Source organism: Eucalyptus grandis, chromosome 2 (genome assembly GCF_016545825.1).
Source record: "Eucalyptus grandis isolate ANBG69807.140 chromosome 2, ASM1654582v1, whole genome shotgun sequence".
In the NCBI taxonomy this organism is placed as follows: domain Eukaryota; kingdom Viridiplantae; phylum Streptophyta; class Magnoliopsida; order Myrtales; family Myrtaceae; genus Eucalyptus; species Eucalyptus grandis.
Window position 1 is genome coordinate 37,168,100 of NC_052613.1, and position 17,381 is coordinate 37,185,480.

At 40.7% G+C, this 17,381-nt stretch overlaps 1 protein-coding gene and 2 long non-coding RNA genes across 3 annotated transcripts; 1 reads left to right on the forward strand and 2 right to left on the reverse strand.

Annotated features, from left to right (window-relative positions):
* The first annotated feature begins 9,872 nt into the window (after nucleotides 1-9,872).
* On the forward strand, nucleotides 9,873-10,977 carry LOC104427073 (rust resistance kinase Lr10-like). Its single transcript, XM_010040215.2, has 2 exons — nucleotides 9,873-10,382; nucleotides 10,678-10,977. The coding sequence occupies exons 1-2, from the start codon at nucleotides 9,873-9,875 to the stop codon at nucleotides 10,975-10,977; spliced, it is 810 nt and encodes a 269-aa protein (XP_010038517.2).
* A 192-nt stretch (nucleotides 10,978-11,169) lies between these two features.
* LOC104444991 lies at nucleotides 11,170-12,531 on the reverse strand. Its single transcript, XR_001986860.2, has 4 exons — nucleotides 12,486-12,531; nucleotides 12,288-12,388; nucleotides 11,723-11,935; nucleotides 11,170-11,641 (listed from the first exon to the last, which is right to left on the reverse strand). It is a non-coding gene; the product is annotated as an uncharacterized LOC104444991 (long non-coding RNA).
* Nucleotides 12,532-13,021: 490 nt separating this feature from the next.
* Nucleotides 13,022-16,865, reverse strand: LOC104418051. Its single transcript, XR_005548210.1, has 7 exons — nucleotides 16,732-16,865; nucleotides 16,555-16,655; nucleotides 14,732-14,824; nucleotides 14,617-14,639; nucleotides 14,434-14,523; nucleotides 13,765-13,837; nucleotides 13,022-13,405 (listed from the first exon to the last, which is right to left on the reverse strand). It is a non-coding gene; the product is annotated as an uncharacterized LOC104418051 (long non-coding RNA).
* Between the last annotated feature and the right edge of the window lie 516 nt (nucleotides 16,866-17,381).

The window sequence follows — 17,381 nt, forward strand, 5'->3', positions numbered from 1 at the left end:
ATTATCATACCTTGCATATAACAAGGAGATAGATTCCATATTGCGCACACGTGTAATTTCATATATGAACAAACTATGACCATCAAATATAAAAACGGATCAATGACCCGGCATTATGTGTACCTGTGAACCATAGTTGTTCAATACACAAGTTAACACTGTGCCTTACGTCTAAGGATTATTTACACAAGATCAAAGCAGGAAAAATTAGACATTGACAACGCTAAAAGCTTCCATGTCGCTAATCGTTCCATATGTGTCACGTTCAGTGAATTTGTCTAATACAAACACCTGTGTTCTAACTCAGGCATCATAATACCCAATGACATGTGACTCATCATTCCCTTAAGTATCAAATACTTAATGGCAAAGTTAAGAACACACCGGTCTCGACAGGATTATTAATATCCACTCAATAATCCATCGATCGGGAATGATTTAAAGATTCAGTCTAACTATGAACCCGTCACATATATTCTTGACGTCTCAAGAATAAGTCTAGTTGCAACTGATCTTATGGAATCATTCATCAATATAAAATAATTGGACAAATGAATGAATATGTCATTGCCATTAATTAAATAATAATAATGAAAGTACAACTGAAATCCCTAATATGTAACAATTACATAGTAGCTTTAGGGTATACATCCAACAATCTCCCAGTTGCACTAAAGCCAACTTGTCTGGTACCTCAAACCCATTTTGTCAATATGTCTTTCAAAAGAAGACTGAGGTAAGGCCTTAGTGAAGGGATCTGCCACGTTTTTTGCTGAGGCAATTTTCTACAAGGCAATATCACATCTCCCAACAATTTCTCTGATGAGATGGAAGCATCTCTCAATATGCTTGGACTTCTGGTGAGACATTGGTTCCTTAACTTGAGCTATCGCCTCATTATTGTCACAGAACAATGTGATCGGTTGCTCAATTGAAGAAACGACTCCAAGTTCAGAAATAAATTTCTTCATCCAAGCGGCTTCCTTTGCTGCTTCAGAAGCAACTACATACTCTGCCTCAGTGGTGGAATCGGCAGTTATACTTTGTTTGGAACTTTTCCAACTAACTGCACCACCATTGCATGTAAAGACAAACCCGGACGTAGACTTATAATCATTAGGATCCGATCGAAAATCGGAATCAGTATAAGCTACAACTTTAAATTCTCATTCTCCATATATCAAGAATAAATCTTTAGTCCTTCGCAAGTACTTAAGAATATTCTTGACCGATATCCATGTTTTCTCCTGGATTAGTCGATATCGCTAGTAATACTTACAAAGCATGCGCAATATCAGGTCTAGTACATAGCATAGCATACATTATGCTTCCAATAGCGGATGCATATGGTATCTTTGCCATCCGCTCTCTTTCTTCAGGAGTGTTGGGACACATCTCCTTAGAAAGACGGATCCCTTGCCTAAAAGGCAATAATCCTCTATTGGAACATTGCATGTTAAATCATGTTAACACTTTGTCTATGTACGTAGATTGTGAGAGGCCAATCAATCGTCTTGATCTATCTCTATAGATCTTGATACCTAAAATGTAGGTTGCCTCTCCTAAATCTTTCATGGAGAATTTCTGTGACAAGAATAGTTTCATCGATGATATCATTGGTACATCATTTCCAATCAAAAGTATATCATCGACATACAAAACTAGAAATGCAATTGCACTCCCACTGATCTTCTTATATACACAAGGTTCATCCGGATTTTTTATGAAGCCAAACGATTTGACTACCTCATCAAAACGGATGTTCCAACTTCTGAAGGCTTGTTTGAGTCCATAAATGGATCTCTTAAGCTTACACACTTTCTGTTTTTCACTATTGGATTCAAAACCCTGTGGCTGTTCCATATAGATGTCCTCATCGAGAAAACCATTTAGAAAAGCCGTTTTGACATCCATCCGGGAATATCTCATAATCAAGGTGTGCAGCTATAGCCAACATAATCCGAATGGATTTTAGCATGGCCACAAGTGAGAAAGTTTTGTCATAATCAATTCCTTCTTTTTGACGATATCCTTTTGCCACCAGCCGTGCTTTGTAAATTCCAATTTGACCTTCAACATTCATCTTCCTCTTGAAGATCTATTTACAGCCAATTGGTACAATACCATCAAGCGGTGTCACCAAGGTCCATACCTCATTGGAATACATTAAATCCATTTCGGATTTCATGGCTTCTAGCTATTTACCATAATCGATGTCCAACATCGCCTCCTCATAGGTTTTAGGATCACCAAGTTGATCACTATCATTCATAATGAATAATGGTTCAATATGATCAACCGAGTGTCTATAACGAGTAGGTGGGCGAGACGTTCTTGCACTTCTCCTAAAAGGTTGTGTATCAGAAGCTCCCACTGAAACAGAGATTGGTATTTGAACTCGGTTGTTTGATACTTCATTATTTTCTTCTTGTAATACTATTTTCCGCCTAGCACCACTTTCTTGGATGAACTGATTCTCCAAAAAAGAAGCGTGCTTGCATACCAAAATTCTTTGGTCTAAATGAAAATAGAAATAATATCCAAGAGTTTCCTTTGGATATCCAATGAAGCGACCTTGTTCAGATCTTGCCTCCAATTTTTCCACTTTCAGCTTTTTCACAAAAGCTGGACAACCCCAAATCTTAATATGATTAAGACTAGGTTTTCTACTATGCCATATCTCATAGGGCGTAGTTGGAACAGATTTGGACGGCACTCTATTCAGTATATATACAGCTGTCTCAAGGGCATATCCCCAAAGGGATATTGGCAAATCGGTGTAACTCATCATAGATCGTACCATATATAATAAAGTACGATTTCTTCGTTCAGATACACCATTATGCTCTGGAGTTCCAAGAGGTGTCCATTATGATAAAATGCCATTCTCTTTAAGATAGTCCAGGAATTCAGTACTAAGGTATTCACCTCCTCGATCCGATCGAAGAGCCTTAATACATTTTCCTGTTTGTTTCTCAACTTCAGCCTTGAATTCCTTGAACTTTCCAAAGGATTCAGATTTATACTTCATGAGGTATAAATAACCATACCGTGACTGATCATTAGTGAAGGTAATGAAGTAATTATAACCACCTCTAGCAGTTTCATTAATTGGTCCACATACATCTGTATGTATTAATTCTAATATGTCAGCAGCTCGCGTACTTTGTCCCACAAAAGGCGCTTTGGTCATTTTTCCTAGAAGACATGCCTCACAAGTCGAGTATGACTCAAAATTTGAAGGATCAATGTATCCATCATTACTTAACTTGTTAATTCTGTCTTCTCCAATATGACCTAATCGGAGATGCCAAACATACTTTTTATTTGAACCATCTCTAGGGCGTTTATTAATTATGGCATTTATATCAATTCTATTTTGCTTATTGACATTAGTAATCGCATTACCGGGCATTGTAATGGTATAAATATTATTGGTTAATAAGCTAGAACCAACACATATTCTATTATGATCAATAGAACATACATCATCAACAAAAGAAAATTCATAATTCTCTTTACCCAGACGAGGTATAAAGATGATGTTCCTAACAGCATTCTTATAATGCAAACAGTTCTTTAAAACCAATACATCTCCAGAAGGAAAACATAAACGAAAAGTCCTTATAGCTAATGCAGCAACTCTTGCTCCATTGGCAAACGTCAGGACAGTCTCATTTCGCCCTAGCATCCTGCTTATTTCCAGATTCTGCAAAGACATACAAATATGTGAAGTTGCAGCAGAATCTAGAACCCATGAGCTGGATTCAGCACTAACCATAAGATTAGTTTCAATAAGCATAGACACCATACCTTCATAAGGTTGGTTCTTGGGCTTGACCTTCAAGCTCGCGAGGTACCTCCTACAGTTCCTCCTCCAGTGCCCTTTGACACCACAGTAATGATATTTCCCTTTATCAATCGTGGGTTTTAGTTGCACAACAGGTTTGGCAGGCCTCTTCCATTTGTTCTTCTTTAAAACAGTCTTACCCTTTGAAGAAGAAGCCTTAGCCATAGCCACTACATTTGGCCTTGTGTTATGCATTTCCTTCTCATAAACTACCAACATGCTATGTAACTCAGCAAGAGTTTTCTCCATCTTATGCATGTGGAAGTTTTGGACAAAACCAGAGAAGGAATCTGGTAAAGATTGGAGAATCAAATCCACAACTAACTCATTGTCCATAACGAGATTCAGCCTAGCCAATTCTTCAATGTGCCAGATCATTTTCAAAGCATGATCATTAACAAATGATCCTTCAGCCATCCTCATACGGTACAATGCCTTAGATATCTCATATCTAGAGGTTCGACCATTCTCATCAAAGTATTCCTTTAAGTGCAAAATGATTGACCCAGCATCTTCCATAGATTCATACTTCTTCTGTAATTCATTGTTCATCGAAGCAAGCATATATGACCTAACTTTTAAGTCATCATCACGCCACTTATCATAAGTGACACGCTCCTCTTGGGTCCCACCCTCAGGAAAGGAGGTTGGCATCTTTTCATCAAGCACATACCCAAATTTTTTTTTTCTGAATTGAGAACAATTCTCAAATTCCTCACCTAGTCAGTGAAATTGGGTCCAATCAAACAATTCTTGTCAAGTATAGAAGCGAGTGGGTTTGTGGTCACCATTTTTCAGAGTAATAATATATCTGTTGCAGAAAATAAATTGTTAGCCGTTGTACTTTTCATAATAACTATTTCATTTTGGTCTTTAAATGAAATAGATCCTCCCACTAAATTTATATTCGAATCCCATACTCCTTAAGATGCGAAGCGGTAATCTTTGTTGGGTAAAGATTACTAGTGGGAATTGGAGTCCCACTAGTCCAAAGTCCACCTCACCTAGTTATTGGCGTCCTATGAACTTAGTGAGTGAACCAGCTTGTTCAACGCATCATATGCGAGTCCCAATCATAACTTCGGCCTCTAGACCATGAAAGCCTCACCTAACAGTTATTGGCATCATGATCATAGTTAAGTCTAGCCCATCGTCTCATGCAAATATTGAAAACACAAATGATTCCCTCACCTGACAGTTATTAGAAATCATTTGGCTCCAACCCCACAGCATCATATGCATAATGGAGTGGTCCAATATTATAAATGGTAATTAACCCCTATGTATCCATAACCGGTTAGTTAACCATTATAATATTGGATCAAACCACGACAATGGAATGCCACGAGTTCGAACCCGTTTCGACTTAATATTCTTTGTAAGGAGATTTGGGTCATTATTAACGGTCTCACTTTGCACATTAACCGGTTTAACATGCACAATATCATAAACATAATAAATAAATAGATATCACATAATATCTATCCTATGTGGTGATCATGGAATTATGGTTCAATGGGTCTCGAGCCAAAGAGACCCATTTAGCCATTTTAATGTTTTAATAATATGGACCTGCTCTTCACTTTTTCTTCAATCTTTGAATTTTTCAAAGACCGGGCCCAGAGAGCTCACCGGTTTAATGGCTCCTCCAATGGCTCCTCCTCTCTTGTAGTATTTACATCAATAATTGAAATACTAAACTATACTAAAATTACATTTCATAAAAATAAATATAAAAGGAAGGACGCAGCCTCCATTTAATAATTACATCCCCAAAAAGAATACCTGTAATCATCATACATTCATCCATACAACAATCATAACATTTAGGGATTTTTCCATGATCACCACCCTTCCTTACAAGCCATAAATTCAAAATTTAAAGCTCTGGAAGGCATGCATAAAATTCTGCATATCATTTGCAAAACATAAACATAAAGTATAACAAGTTACGGATTTTTGATTCAAAATTGATTTAGTTCTAATTTTTGCTTTGTTGATTAAATTTATCACATAAATCAATTAACTTCTATAGGCCACATTTAAGCAAGAGAACCAATTCTCTTAACAAAAATAAATTGGCCATTAGAACGCAAAAATATATTTGAACTACAAATCAATTAAACGCACGAAAAAGGCCTAAGGTTGGCTCTGATACCACTGTTGGGGTTTCATGAATCATGTATAAGAAAAATTAACGAAATGAACGCAGCGGAAACAAAAAATATTTTATACATGATTCTCCTAAGGCGTTGTTCGTGCGTTTTAATCAAAAATCTAAATATAAAAGGGAGTTAAACGAAATACCTCTCGAAGCGCGCTTTGAAATGAGTTGGTTAAGATGTTCTACAGTTCGAGTCCCACAAGCATCGGACCTCTAGTTCAGATACACCAACAACGAACGTTGAACATAAAAGAGAACTTTCGGATATCCACCACTTCGATCGTGCTAGCAATCACGTGGAAAGAATCTGTCGTATTCTTGATGTATAACAGTCACGGCCCGAACGAGAGAAATGTTTTTCTTCCTCGTGTCTCGAAGACACAAGAACACACGCACACTTTTTCTCAATATTCAGCAACTAGAGAACTCCAAATTTTTGTTCATGGTGAAGAGCCGATCCGGAACAAGAAGACAAAACACATGAAGTCTCATTTTCAATTTTTTTCAGCAGCTCTTTTACTCTCGTCCCTCAATGGTTTTTATAATAAAACCGACCAGCAACGGTTACTAATCGATGGACGATTAGCAACCGTTGCTGATCATCCACAGCAGACGATCGTGCATGAGCGGTTGCTCATGCACGATCCGCTCATGCACGATCTTGGCATGATGGTCAGCGGTTGCTGACCATCCATGCTTCGTGCATAATGGTTAGCAACCGCTGACCATTATGCTTCATGCATGTGCACGAATTCATGCACATGCATGAAGCTTTAATTTAACTCTTTTAATTAGTTAATTAATAATTAAACGGATAAAGAATTAATTAAAATAACATAATCCTTAGCAACTTTAGGGCATACATTTAACAATCAGACCCTAGGTCATAGCAGCAATAACTCGTATCTCCACTGTGACTATTAGGTATAGAGTTTTTGGTAAGCTAGGCTCTTATGTCAATGTGAGGTGGTCTTATTTATAAACTAGCTAAAAGTGAGACGTCCCTTATATTTATAAACTAACCACTAACTTCTTTCGACAACCGATATGAAATAACCCCGACAAGAAAGGTGAAGACAAAGTCGAAGAAGAAGGCGATAAGCGATGGAGGCGAAGTAGTGACGACACGGTGTGGCACGTGCATGGCGGGGACGCCGTGGAGCTGTAGGCACATCTCGCCATGTGGATCACTGGCGAGGCTTGCCCTACAAGCTTTCACTCTAGCTACTTGAGTGCCACCCCAAGTAGCCTGATCCCTGGCTTTGTCAAACTCAACCAAAGCAATGCGAGAGCTAGTACGTCCACGCTGCTCCGTGAATGCTTTTGCGTCGTCCGACTATTGTGTAGTGGTTGATTATAAAAAAATCAACTCCTCTTCCTTCTTCTACTTCAGTCTTTTAGTATTGTTGTTGAAAATAGTCGGTGCACCACTTCTCACGATGAGATCATGAACATAAATTACACATTTTGGCTGAAGAGCGATCTAAGAGTTTATGATGACCCTAACTATGAGCTAACTTGCATAAATAATCACACCATTCTTCATTTGTACTCAGGCAAATACTATATGCGGTGCATCAACTATACCAACTACATAATTAGGGTGGCCTAAAAAAATTATATATACAACAATTATAATTTTTATATACTTGACCTTTTATAATCGAAAAGGAAATTCGAAAATATGAAAAGTAGAGAAAGGCCTCGCACATTCTACGCATCGTTTTGCGCGCGAGATTTCACGAATATCCTTCGCGCATTTAGCATTTTTTGCTTTTTCCCTTTGTGCTTGTGCGTGAAGTCTTCCTTTGGGCTCGTCTCGTACTTTTGACTTTTCAGAAGACCATTCCCAATCTTTTCCTTCTCTCACACGTCCTCGTAGTCGCTACATTCCAAGTCACTCACTTCCACGCAAATTAGTTTCGTAGTCAGAGATTTTTCCTTCTCTCCCTCTTTATCTCAAGAAACAAAGCAACTGAAGTTATTCCTCTCCATCTTCATTTATCTCTTTTGCATCTCCACACTGAACCATAGATTTTCCTACTTGATTCGTGTTCTCTCCTATTGCCTAACCAATGCCCAAAGATCAACTCCTTTTTCTTCTCTTTCTTCTTCTATATCAGTCTTTTAGCATTGACTTCGAAAATAATTAGTGCACTAACTCTTGCGGCGAGGTCAAGAACATAAGGTATCCATTTCGGCCAATGGGCAATCCGAAAGCCTGCGTTGACCCTAACTATGAGCTAGCCTACTTAAATAATTGAACCATTTTGAATTTGTATTCGAGTAAGTACTATGTATAACATCGACTATACCGAGTACATAACTAGGGTTGCCAATGTAGGGATAACAAACGGCAATTGCTCGCCTCTTTCTCTACGCTCTTTGTCACGCTGCAACTTCAGCAAACATGATTCGTACAGTTGCACTGGACACAAGTTATATGAATTCTATGGTCGAGAGTTATACAAGATTGTTTTGATTATGAATTGCACAAAGGCTATTGCTTCTTGGTTTTACATCGACACTTCGTCATGCCCTGATGGGATCAAATTTTCCAATTTTTCTAGTACAAGAAGGCGATTATATGAGATGATCGATGTGAATGTCTCGAATGTGGAAACTGCTTGCACTATAGAGCTTCTGCCAATGATACCATGGGGGCTGATGGCAATAATCTTCGGTCCTATGCCCAAATCCATAAACAGATGGTTTATGGGTTTGAGCTTTCATGGCTTCCAGTGGCCGGTAAGAGGCATTGCCAACATTATTTTTGGTGAGACTTAGCGGCAAATGCCAAATTTGGTGCGGACCCAAGAAAGGTAAGAAATTTGAATTTGTTCAGTTTTCTTAACCCAAAAAAAAAAAAAAAAAAAAAAAGTTGTGAGGATATATCTGGTTAAGATCTTTGAAATTTGATATAAACTATAAATTGAGCTTGGTCATATGTATATCTTTTCACAGCCCATGTAATTCGAAATACCCATTAAGATCAAATAGTTTGGTAAATGATATTGTGGTATTTTATACGTATAATAATAAATTCATTTATTTATTTATTTATTTATTTCGAATTCAACCAACAAATGTTAATGAATTGAACCAATAAACTAATGAATTGAACCAATAAACTAACTGCTTGATTTTGGTCTGAATAAGCACCTTTTGAATTTCTTTAACCTTCACTTGTTACATATTCTCTCCTTTGCAGGTATTTCCGGCTATTTGTTTTTTGCAGGAATTTTCGGCTGGGTATTCTTACTCTATGTCATTGGTAAAATTACAACAATCTTATCTTTATGAATTGATTTGATGTTTCTAAATGCAAACAATTTAACACACCCACAATTTTCTAACATAATTGTGAAATTCATCGTGGGAGCCCCATGGGTGATGATTTTGCTAATACGCAAATGGATGGGAAGACTAACGTAGTTGTGAAATTCATCTTGGGAGCCCCATGGGTGATGATTTTGCTAATACGCAAATGGATGGGAAGACACTTGGCAATGGATCAAAATGTTGAAGAATTTTTGCAAACCAATAATAATTCTTGCCGATAAGGTACTCTTTCTCGGATATTAAGAAAATCACAGGCGGCCTTAAAGAAAAACTAGGCAAGGGAGGGTATGGTTTTGTTTATAAAGGAAGACTCCGGAGCGACCAAGAAGTGGTTGTCAAGATTCTAAAGAAGGGGAAATCGAACGGATAGGACTTCATTAGCAAAGTGGCCACCATAGGAAGAATTCATCATGTTAATGTGGTCGGACTCATTGGTTATTACTTCGAAGGCTTGAAACAAGCTCTTCTCTACGATTTCATGCACAATGGATACTTGGATAAGCAAGCAAACTCTTCATGCACAATGGATACTTGGATAAGTACATTTTCACGCGAGAAGAGGAGAATTCTCTTGTTTACAAGGAAGTGTATAAGATTGCTTTCGGAGTTGCTAGAGGGATTGAGTATCTTCATCAAGGATGCGATATACAACTTCTACATTTTGATGTTGAGCCTCACAACATTCTTATTGACAGGGATATCATCCCAAAAGTTTCCGACTCTGGGGTCACTAGATTGAATCTAATGGACTACAACACCATGACTATGAGTGCTGCAAGAGGAACCTTGGGATACATGGCTCCAGAGTTGGTCTTCAAGAACCTTGGGGGCATTTCTTCCAAAGCTTATATCTATACTTTCGGCAAATTGCTAATGGAAATGGCTAATGAGAGGAAGAATTGGGACACAGTTGCAAAGTGTTCGAGTCAAATTTACTTTCCATTATTGGTGCATGACCAACTTAGTGAAAGAATGGACGTTGTGATGGAAGAAGCAAGTGAGGAGAATAAGAGAATAATAAAGAAGGTTATAATAATTGCTCTTTGGTGCATACAATTAAATCCTAGCAACTGCCCTTCAATGCACAAACGCATTCAACCGTTAATTCAAAAATCAAGCAACCGAAAAACAAAAAAAAAATCGTCACATTCTAATTCTGATTCTAGTTTATCGTTCTCTCTCGCGGTCTTATCGAGATCTCTTACTGTTATCTAGATTCCATCTCCATCTTTCTCTCTCGCGGTCTTATCGAGATCTCTTGCTGTTATCTAGAATCCATCTCCACTCTCTTTTCTCGCGCGCTAAGTTTCTGGAATCGCAGTCCCGATTGGAGGTGAAGACGAAGAAGACGACGGCGAAGAAGGCGATGGGCGGCGGAGGTGAATCGGAGGCGACGCGGTGCGGCACGTGCGTGGTGGGGACGCCGGTGGAGCCCCGGGCGCACCCCGCGAACCAGCACGCCGCAACGTGGGTCGCCGGCGAGGCTCGCGGCGGTCCCACCACCTTCACTCCAGCTACATGCGCGGCACTCCGAGCGGCTCGGCCTACGGCTACGCCCACCCCAACCAGAGCGGCGGCGGCGGCGGCGGCGAGAACCCGTACGTCCACGTCGCTCCGCTGAATGCCCCCGCGCCGTCCTTCAGGAGTGAGTACTATCGAGGCATGCACTTCGCTTTGGGAATTGAGTGATTGGTGGTTATAGGCCTTTGAGAAATGATTCCGATGAGGCTAAGGCTTTGCCGGTGTTTGCAGGTCCGATGTGGGAAGAGGTTCGAAGACGCTACGCGAAATGCAGAGATGCTCCTCTCTCGTCTCTGCGAGTTCTTCTCTACCATTTGGGTAGCTTTCCTTCTTCCACAAACCCTAATCGTCTAAGGTTTTGTCTGTTACTCCAATCCTTCTCTACTCACCTTTGATCCTTCTTCGCTGTTTTCCTCCTTTTTTGTTTCTTTCGCTTACCAGGTTTTGACAAAACCCAAAAAAAAAAAAAAAAAAAAAAAAAAATCATCTATCCACCATCCTGCCTCGATCTGGTGCCGATTTGCGATGATTCTGTCCCATAGATCAGTCTTCAGTGCTTTTTCTTCAATATAAACTTCATCTGGTGACCTTGATGTTGGGGGCCGCTCAAGGCTTTCGTCTGGAAATCTTGTTGTTTGGGGCTCTGACAAGGTGTGATTTCTGCTGTTTTGCACTTGATGCTTGGCTGGTTGTTTGATTTATGTAGTTGGGGAACTTTATGGTCGCAACCGGTGCTCTTTCTCTGGTTCTCTGGCGTTGCGATGCTGGGGAAATAGAAGGTGTTGTCAGATTATGGTTCTAGCCATAAACAATCGGTTCTAATGTCTATTCATATGGATCTTTACCTTTCCTCACTCTGTTTGGGCGGATGAACTACGTATGGCTGTAGGATACTTCTTATGGTGCTAACCTTTACTCTTTTCAATACCCCCACACTTGCGGCAACTGGGTTTCTATTCACGAGCTCCCTTCAATCTCTCATCTATACTCTTCCGGATCCACATTGTACTCCAGCCTTTTCCCGTAAGCTTGTAGGTAACTCCCCTCGCAACAAGTAACTATGGAAGGGAAAGAAGAAAATGAGTTGCGAATAGCTGCACTATGTAAATGCTTGGGAGATTTGTGGTCTGAGGATGACATAGTTGAAGCTGACACAGCTATTTCACCACAAAAGAAGGCAGAATGTAATCGTACTTTATACGGGAAGCTATTTTCAAAGCCAAACGTCAACTTTCCTGCTTTTCTCGACTACCATGAAGAAAGCTTGGCGATCAGACTCTGTGGTTTGTTACCAGAAAGAACCAGGTTTTTTTACCTTTGTGTTTCAATCAGAAGAGGAAAAGGAGAGAGTTCTACAAGCTGGTCCCTGGTCTTATTCCAGCAATCTACTTGTTTTAAGACAATGTGTACCTGACATTCCGGAACACTGCTATGACTTTTCCAGCAATGCTTTTTGGGTAAGATTTGGAGGAATTCCTCCAGGATGGCGAACAGAAGAAGTATTCCATGATCTGGCAAAGAAAATAGGGCAAGTGTTAGAAGTTCAGGTGGACCCCAGTGGCAATGGACAAAACAAAGGAGGTCGGGTCGAGTGGAGCTGGACTTAACAGTTCCATTAAGTCGGGGCCATATTGGATATTGGTTCCAAATGGCTGGGTGGAATTCAAATACGAACGTTTGCCGCATTATTGTTATTCGTGCGGTAGGATAGGCCATTACGCTTCTAACCGTGAACTCATCCCCTATCATCAATCTAAATGGTCGAGAACAAGATAGGCAAATTTGGCCCCTGGTTGAAGGCGGAAGCTTGTGACCATAGTCCATATTGGGAAGTGTTTTATGGCAAATTAGAGGAGTATATAGTGGAGGAAACAATACCAGAAAATTTTCCTCCAGCGCACTATGGAAATAGTAGCCAGAGACGAGGGTGGCTCCAGCAAAGCTCACACAAGCAGTAAGAAAAGAACAAAGAGCTTACATGAACAGGAGACGACAGTAGAATCAGCTGATTGCTCCATGAAAAACCTTGAACATGGTAAACAATTAATTTGTTATGAGGCTACTAAACCCATCCTTTCGAAGATGGGTATATGTAGCAAGAAGAGTATGAAAGTGCAGAGGGCAAAGAAACAAAAATGCATTGCAGAACCCGTTCCCCTACTGATTGATGATACGGACCTCTTGGAAACCCCAATTCAGATCGTTAAGGATGGCAAAGAGTGGGCCTTGGTGGCTGGCCCTAATAAGCCACCACTGACGAAATGAAAATTATCAGTTGGAATTGTCAGGGGCTGGGCAACCCCCTGACATTCCAAGCATTGAGAGCACTAGTTGCTCTTGAAAGGCCCAACCTTATCTTTTTAATGGAAACGAAAAATAAAGCATCGATGGTGGAAGGCATCAAAAGGAAACTCAAATTCTCAAACCTATTCACAGTTAATCCAGAAGGAATTGCGGGAGGCTTAGCTGTTATGTGGCAAGAAGAAGTGGGGCTTCAACTCAACGAAACTTCCCCAGAATTTATTGACCTGCAATGTATAGACTCAGTGAGTGGCTATTCCATGCGAATCACCTTTGTCCACGCCTCAACAAATTTTCGACAAAGGTTAAAGCTATGGCAACATTTGATGCATTTTCAGCTTACCAACTCTCTTCCCTGGATTTGCATGGGAGATTTCAACGAAATATTATATGTATGGGAGAAAGTGGGGAAAAGAGAAGCAGATAACTATCGAATCACAGCATTCAGAGATTTCCTAAATGCATGCTCTTTTATGGAGATTGAAAGTAAAGGGTGCGCTTACACGTGGACAAATAACAGGGAAGGGGAGGATCTTGTTAAAAAACGCCTAGATCGAGTCCTTTCTAATATGGAATGGAGACTTACCTTCCATGATGCTGAAGTACAAGCTCTCCCAGAATCGGCTCAGATCATAGTCCTCTTCTCCTTGTGATACACCCTGAAGTTCAGAAAAGAAAAAGAGTTTTCAGAATGGAAGCCTATTGGACAGACCATGCAGAGTATGGAGAGATTATAAGACACACATGGAACAGTACCCCGGAGCCAGGCTAAATTCTCGACAAAGCTAGCAGAAATATCAAAAGCTCTCATTAAGTGGAGTAAAGCTACGTTTGCACATGCTCCAACTCGACTTAGGGCACTCAACCAGAAACTTATTGAACTCAACAATGAACCTCCTCATCCCTCTAGTCAGCAGGTAGTACAACAAATAGTACAGCAAATCCAACAACTATGGCACCAAGAAGAGAAATTTTGGGGCATACGCTCTCGTATCAACTGGCTACAATGGGGGGATCGAAATAGCAAGTTTTTCCATGCAACTACTGTGCAAAGAAGGAAAAGAAATAAGATCACAATGCTGCAACTAGAAGACCTCAGTTGGAGTAGAGATATTTCAGCTATTAAAACTCATATAGGGATTTTTTTTCGGCAACTGTTCACATCAACAGGCCCCAGAAATTACCAGCCAATTCTGGCTCAATGCCAATGCCCAGTTAACGCGAACATTAATGCACATCTAATGGCTACTCTTACCATGGAAGAAGTTAAGACAGCAGTGTTTCAATTGGGATCCCTCAAAGCCCCGGGTCCCGACGGTTTTAATGGTCTGTTCTACCATCAATCCTGGGAGGACATCAAAGCCGATGTTTTTCAGTTGGTGCAGAATTTTTTCCATACAGGTACTATTGATCCCCATATTAACAAAACATACATTACCTTGATACCGAAGACGAAACACCCTGAAAATATAAGCCAGTTCAGACCGATCAGTTTATGCAATTTCAGCTATAAAATCATCTCCAAAGTTCTGGCCAACAGGTTGAAGAGTTACCTCCCGGAAATCATCGAGCCTGAACAGGGTGCCTTTGTCCAAGGACGCCAAATCCAGGATAATATCCTCATCGTCCAAGAAGTTTTACATCACCTGCGAACCACCAAAAAGAAGAAGAAATCTCAGGCCGTCTTAAAACTGGATATGCAAAAGGCTTATGACAGAATTGAATGGGATTTTCTAAGAGATTGCATGTTGAAAATTGGATTTTGTGAGAGGTGGGTAAACCTAATTATGCAGTGTTACTACGGTGTCCCTGAGTGTTATCATCAATGGGGAACCATCTCAGTTTTTCACTCCTTCGCGAGGCCTTAGGCAAGGAGATCCCCTCTCGCCATATCTCTTTATCCTAGCAGCAAATGTTCTGACATGGATGATGAAGAAAGCCACAAATGAAGGCAGTATTAAGGGGATAACACTCAACAGGTTCTGCCCTACTCTAACACATCTATTGTTTGCAGATGATGCAATATTTTTTCTTGACGGAACTCTTATTGAATGCCAAAACATAGCCAATATCCTTCATCAATACTGTTATGCAACAGGGCAAGCCATTAATTTAAACAAATCAGGGGTCTTCTTTAGCAGAAATTGCCCTCCACCCTTGAAAAGAAACTTAGCAACCGAACTCAGAGTTCCCCTTATCGAAAAAACAGGTAAATACCTTGGCATTCCAACAGAATGGGGGAATACTAAAAAAGAGATGTTTGCTTGGGTATTGGCACGAGTTAACTCGAAGTTAGCAGGCTGGAAAGAACAATTACTAACAAAAGCGGGCAAAGAAGTTCTGATTAAAAGCGTTGTACAAGCAATTCCCACTTATGCTATGTCAGTTTTTAAACTCCCTATCTCAATATGTCGAGCTATAGAACGAAGGATTGCAGCTTTTTGGTGGCAGAAAGGTGAGGCACACAGAGGCTTGCATTGGAAAAAATGGGAAGTATTAAAAACCAGGAAGGATGAGGGTGGTTTGGGATTCAAAGACTTGATTAATTTTAACAGGGCCATGCTTGGAAAGCAAGCATGGCGACTAGCTAACTCCCTTCAGACCTGTGGAGCAGAATTTTGAAAGGTATTTACTACCCAAATGGGGATCTATGGAAGGCAAACAAAGGTTCGCGGTCGTCTTGGGATGGCAAAGTATTCTAACGGGCGAGAGATAACATAGCAGCGAAGTCAAGTGGAAAGTGGGGGATGGAAAATCTATAAAAATCGAGAAGATCGATGGCTCCGGTCGGGTGTGTTAGGTGGCCCAGCAAATCAGCATGACCCTATTATGGTATCGACGTCCGATCAATGAAGATTTGAGAACCCGGAAGGAACCTCTAATACTTAACACTTTTGAGGAAACTACGGCAAATGAAATTTTGGCGATGGACCTCAAGACACGCCCAGTAAAATGATAGTCTTGTGTGGACGGGGAAATAAAACAGGCCACTATACGGTGAAGAGTGGCTATAACCGAGCCTCATCCCCTCTACCGTAACCGATATAAACAGAGCATCTTCTTCTTTTACCCCCAAAAGCGCTGTGGACAAAAATCTGGACTATTTCTATACCCCCAAAACAGAGAATCTTTTTATGGAGTTTGTGTCAAAATGCTATACCTACAAGGGAGAACTTGTACAAAAGGCGAATACTTCCTGATCCATTATGCCCTATTTGTTCTAACCACATGGAAACTGTAGAACATTTATTTCTGCTGTGCAAATGGACAACATCTATCTGGGCTGACCCTCGCTTGAACATTATCAGCCATCCCAACAACATCAAGCGGTTTGATTTGTGGCTTATGGAGGTTTTTAGCATAAAGAAAGGCTTACCGGAGCAAGAACTCATCGCGACTGTCCTCTGGAACATCTGGAAGTCCCGGAATCACTTCATTTTCAGAGCCAAACCCCTGCAACTAGCAGATCTCGTGGATCTTGCTCAAGAACAGCAAAGGAGTTTCAGTCGCTGGCAAACTAACAGAAAGGAAAAGCCAAAATCCCGTGCCGAACCTGGATGGTGGAAGCCGCCGGATGGGGAAGATCTGAAACTCAACATCGACGCTTCGTGGCTCCCAGGCGAGTTTCTCTGCTCAATCGCCGGAATCATCCGCGATTCGAATGGGTTGGTGGTCGCGGGTTTCGCTGCGGCTAGGGCTTCATCCTCTCAACAAGCCGAAGCTCTCTCTCCCGCACGGGTTCATGTACTTGAAGGAAAAAGAAGAGTCGCACGTGCGAACTCCTTGATCAACCGGTTAGATGGGTGGTTGAAAGCGACAGCTTTAATTTGGTGGAGATGGTTCTGGGCCGGGCCGAACCCCCATGGAACTTAAAGGCCATCACTGCAAAATGCCGAGAACTGATGAAGTCTCGTATTCCCATCCAGGTCCTCTACTGTCCACGCGAAGCAAATAGGGCGGCTGATTGGGTGGCGGATCACATCGCGCTAGGAAACTCCCGGCAAATTGGGTGAGCTATCCTCCTCTTCCTCTATCGGAAATCCTTTGTTCAGAATTCTATCCATCGATGTCGTGTAAGACTCATCTTATCTAATGAATGAATGAAGTACTTCCTTTTCGACCAAAAAAAAAAAAAAGAAATGCAGAGATGCTCGCGGACAATATGTCCGGCATCACCGTAAGTTGTCTCTACAATTTTTGCTC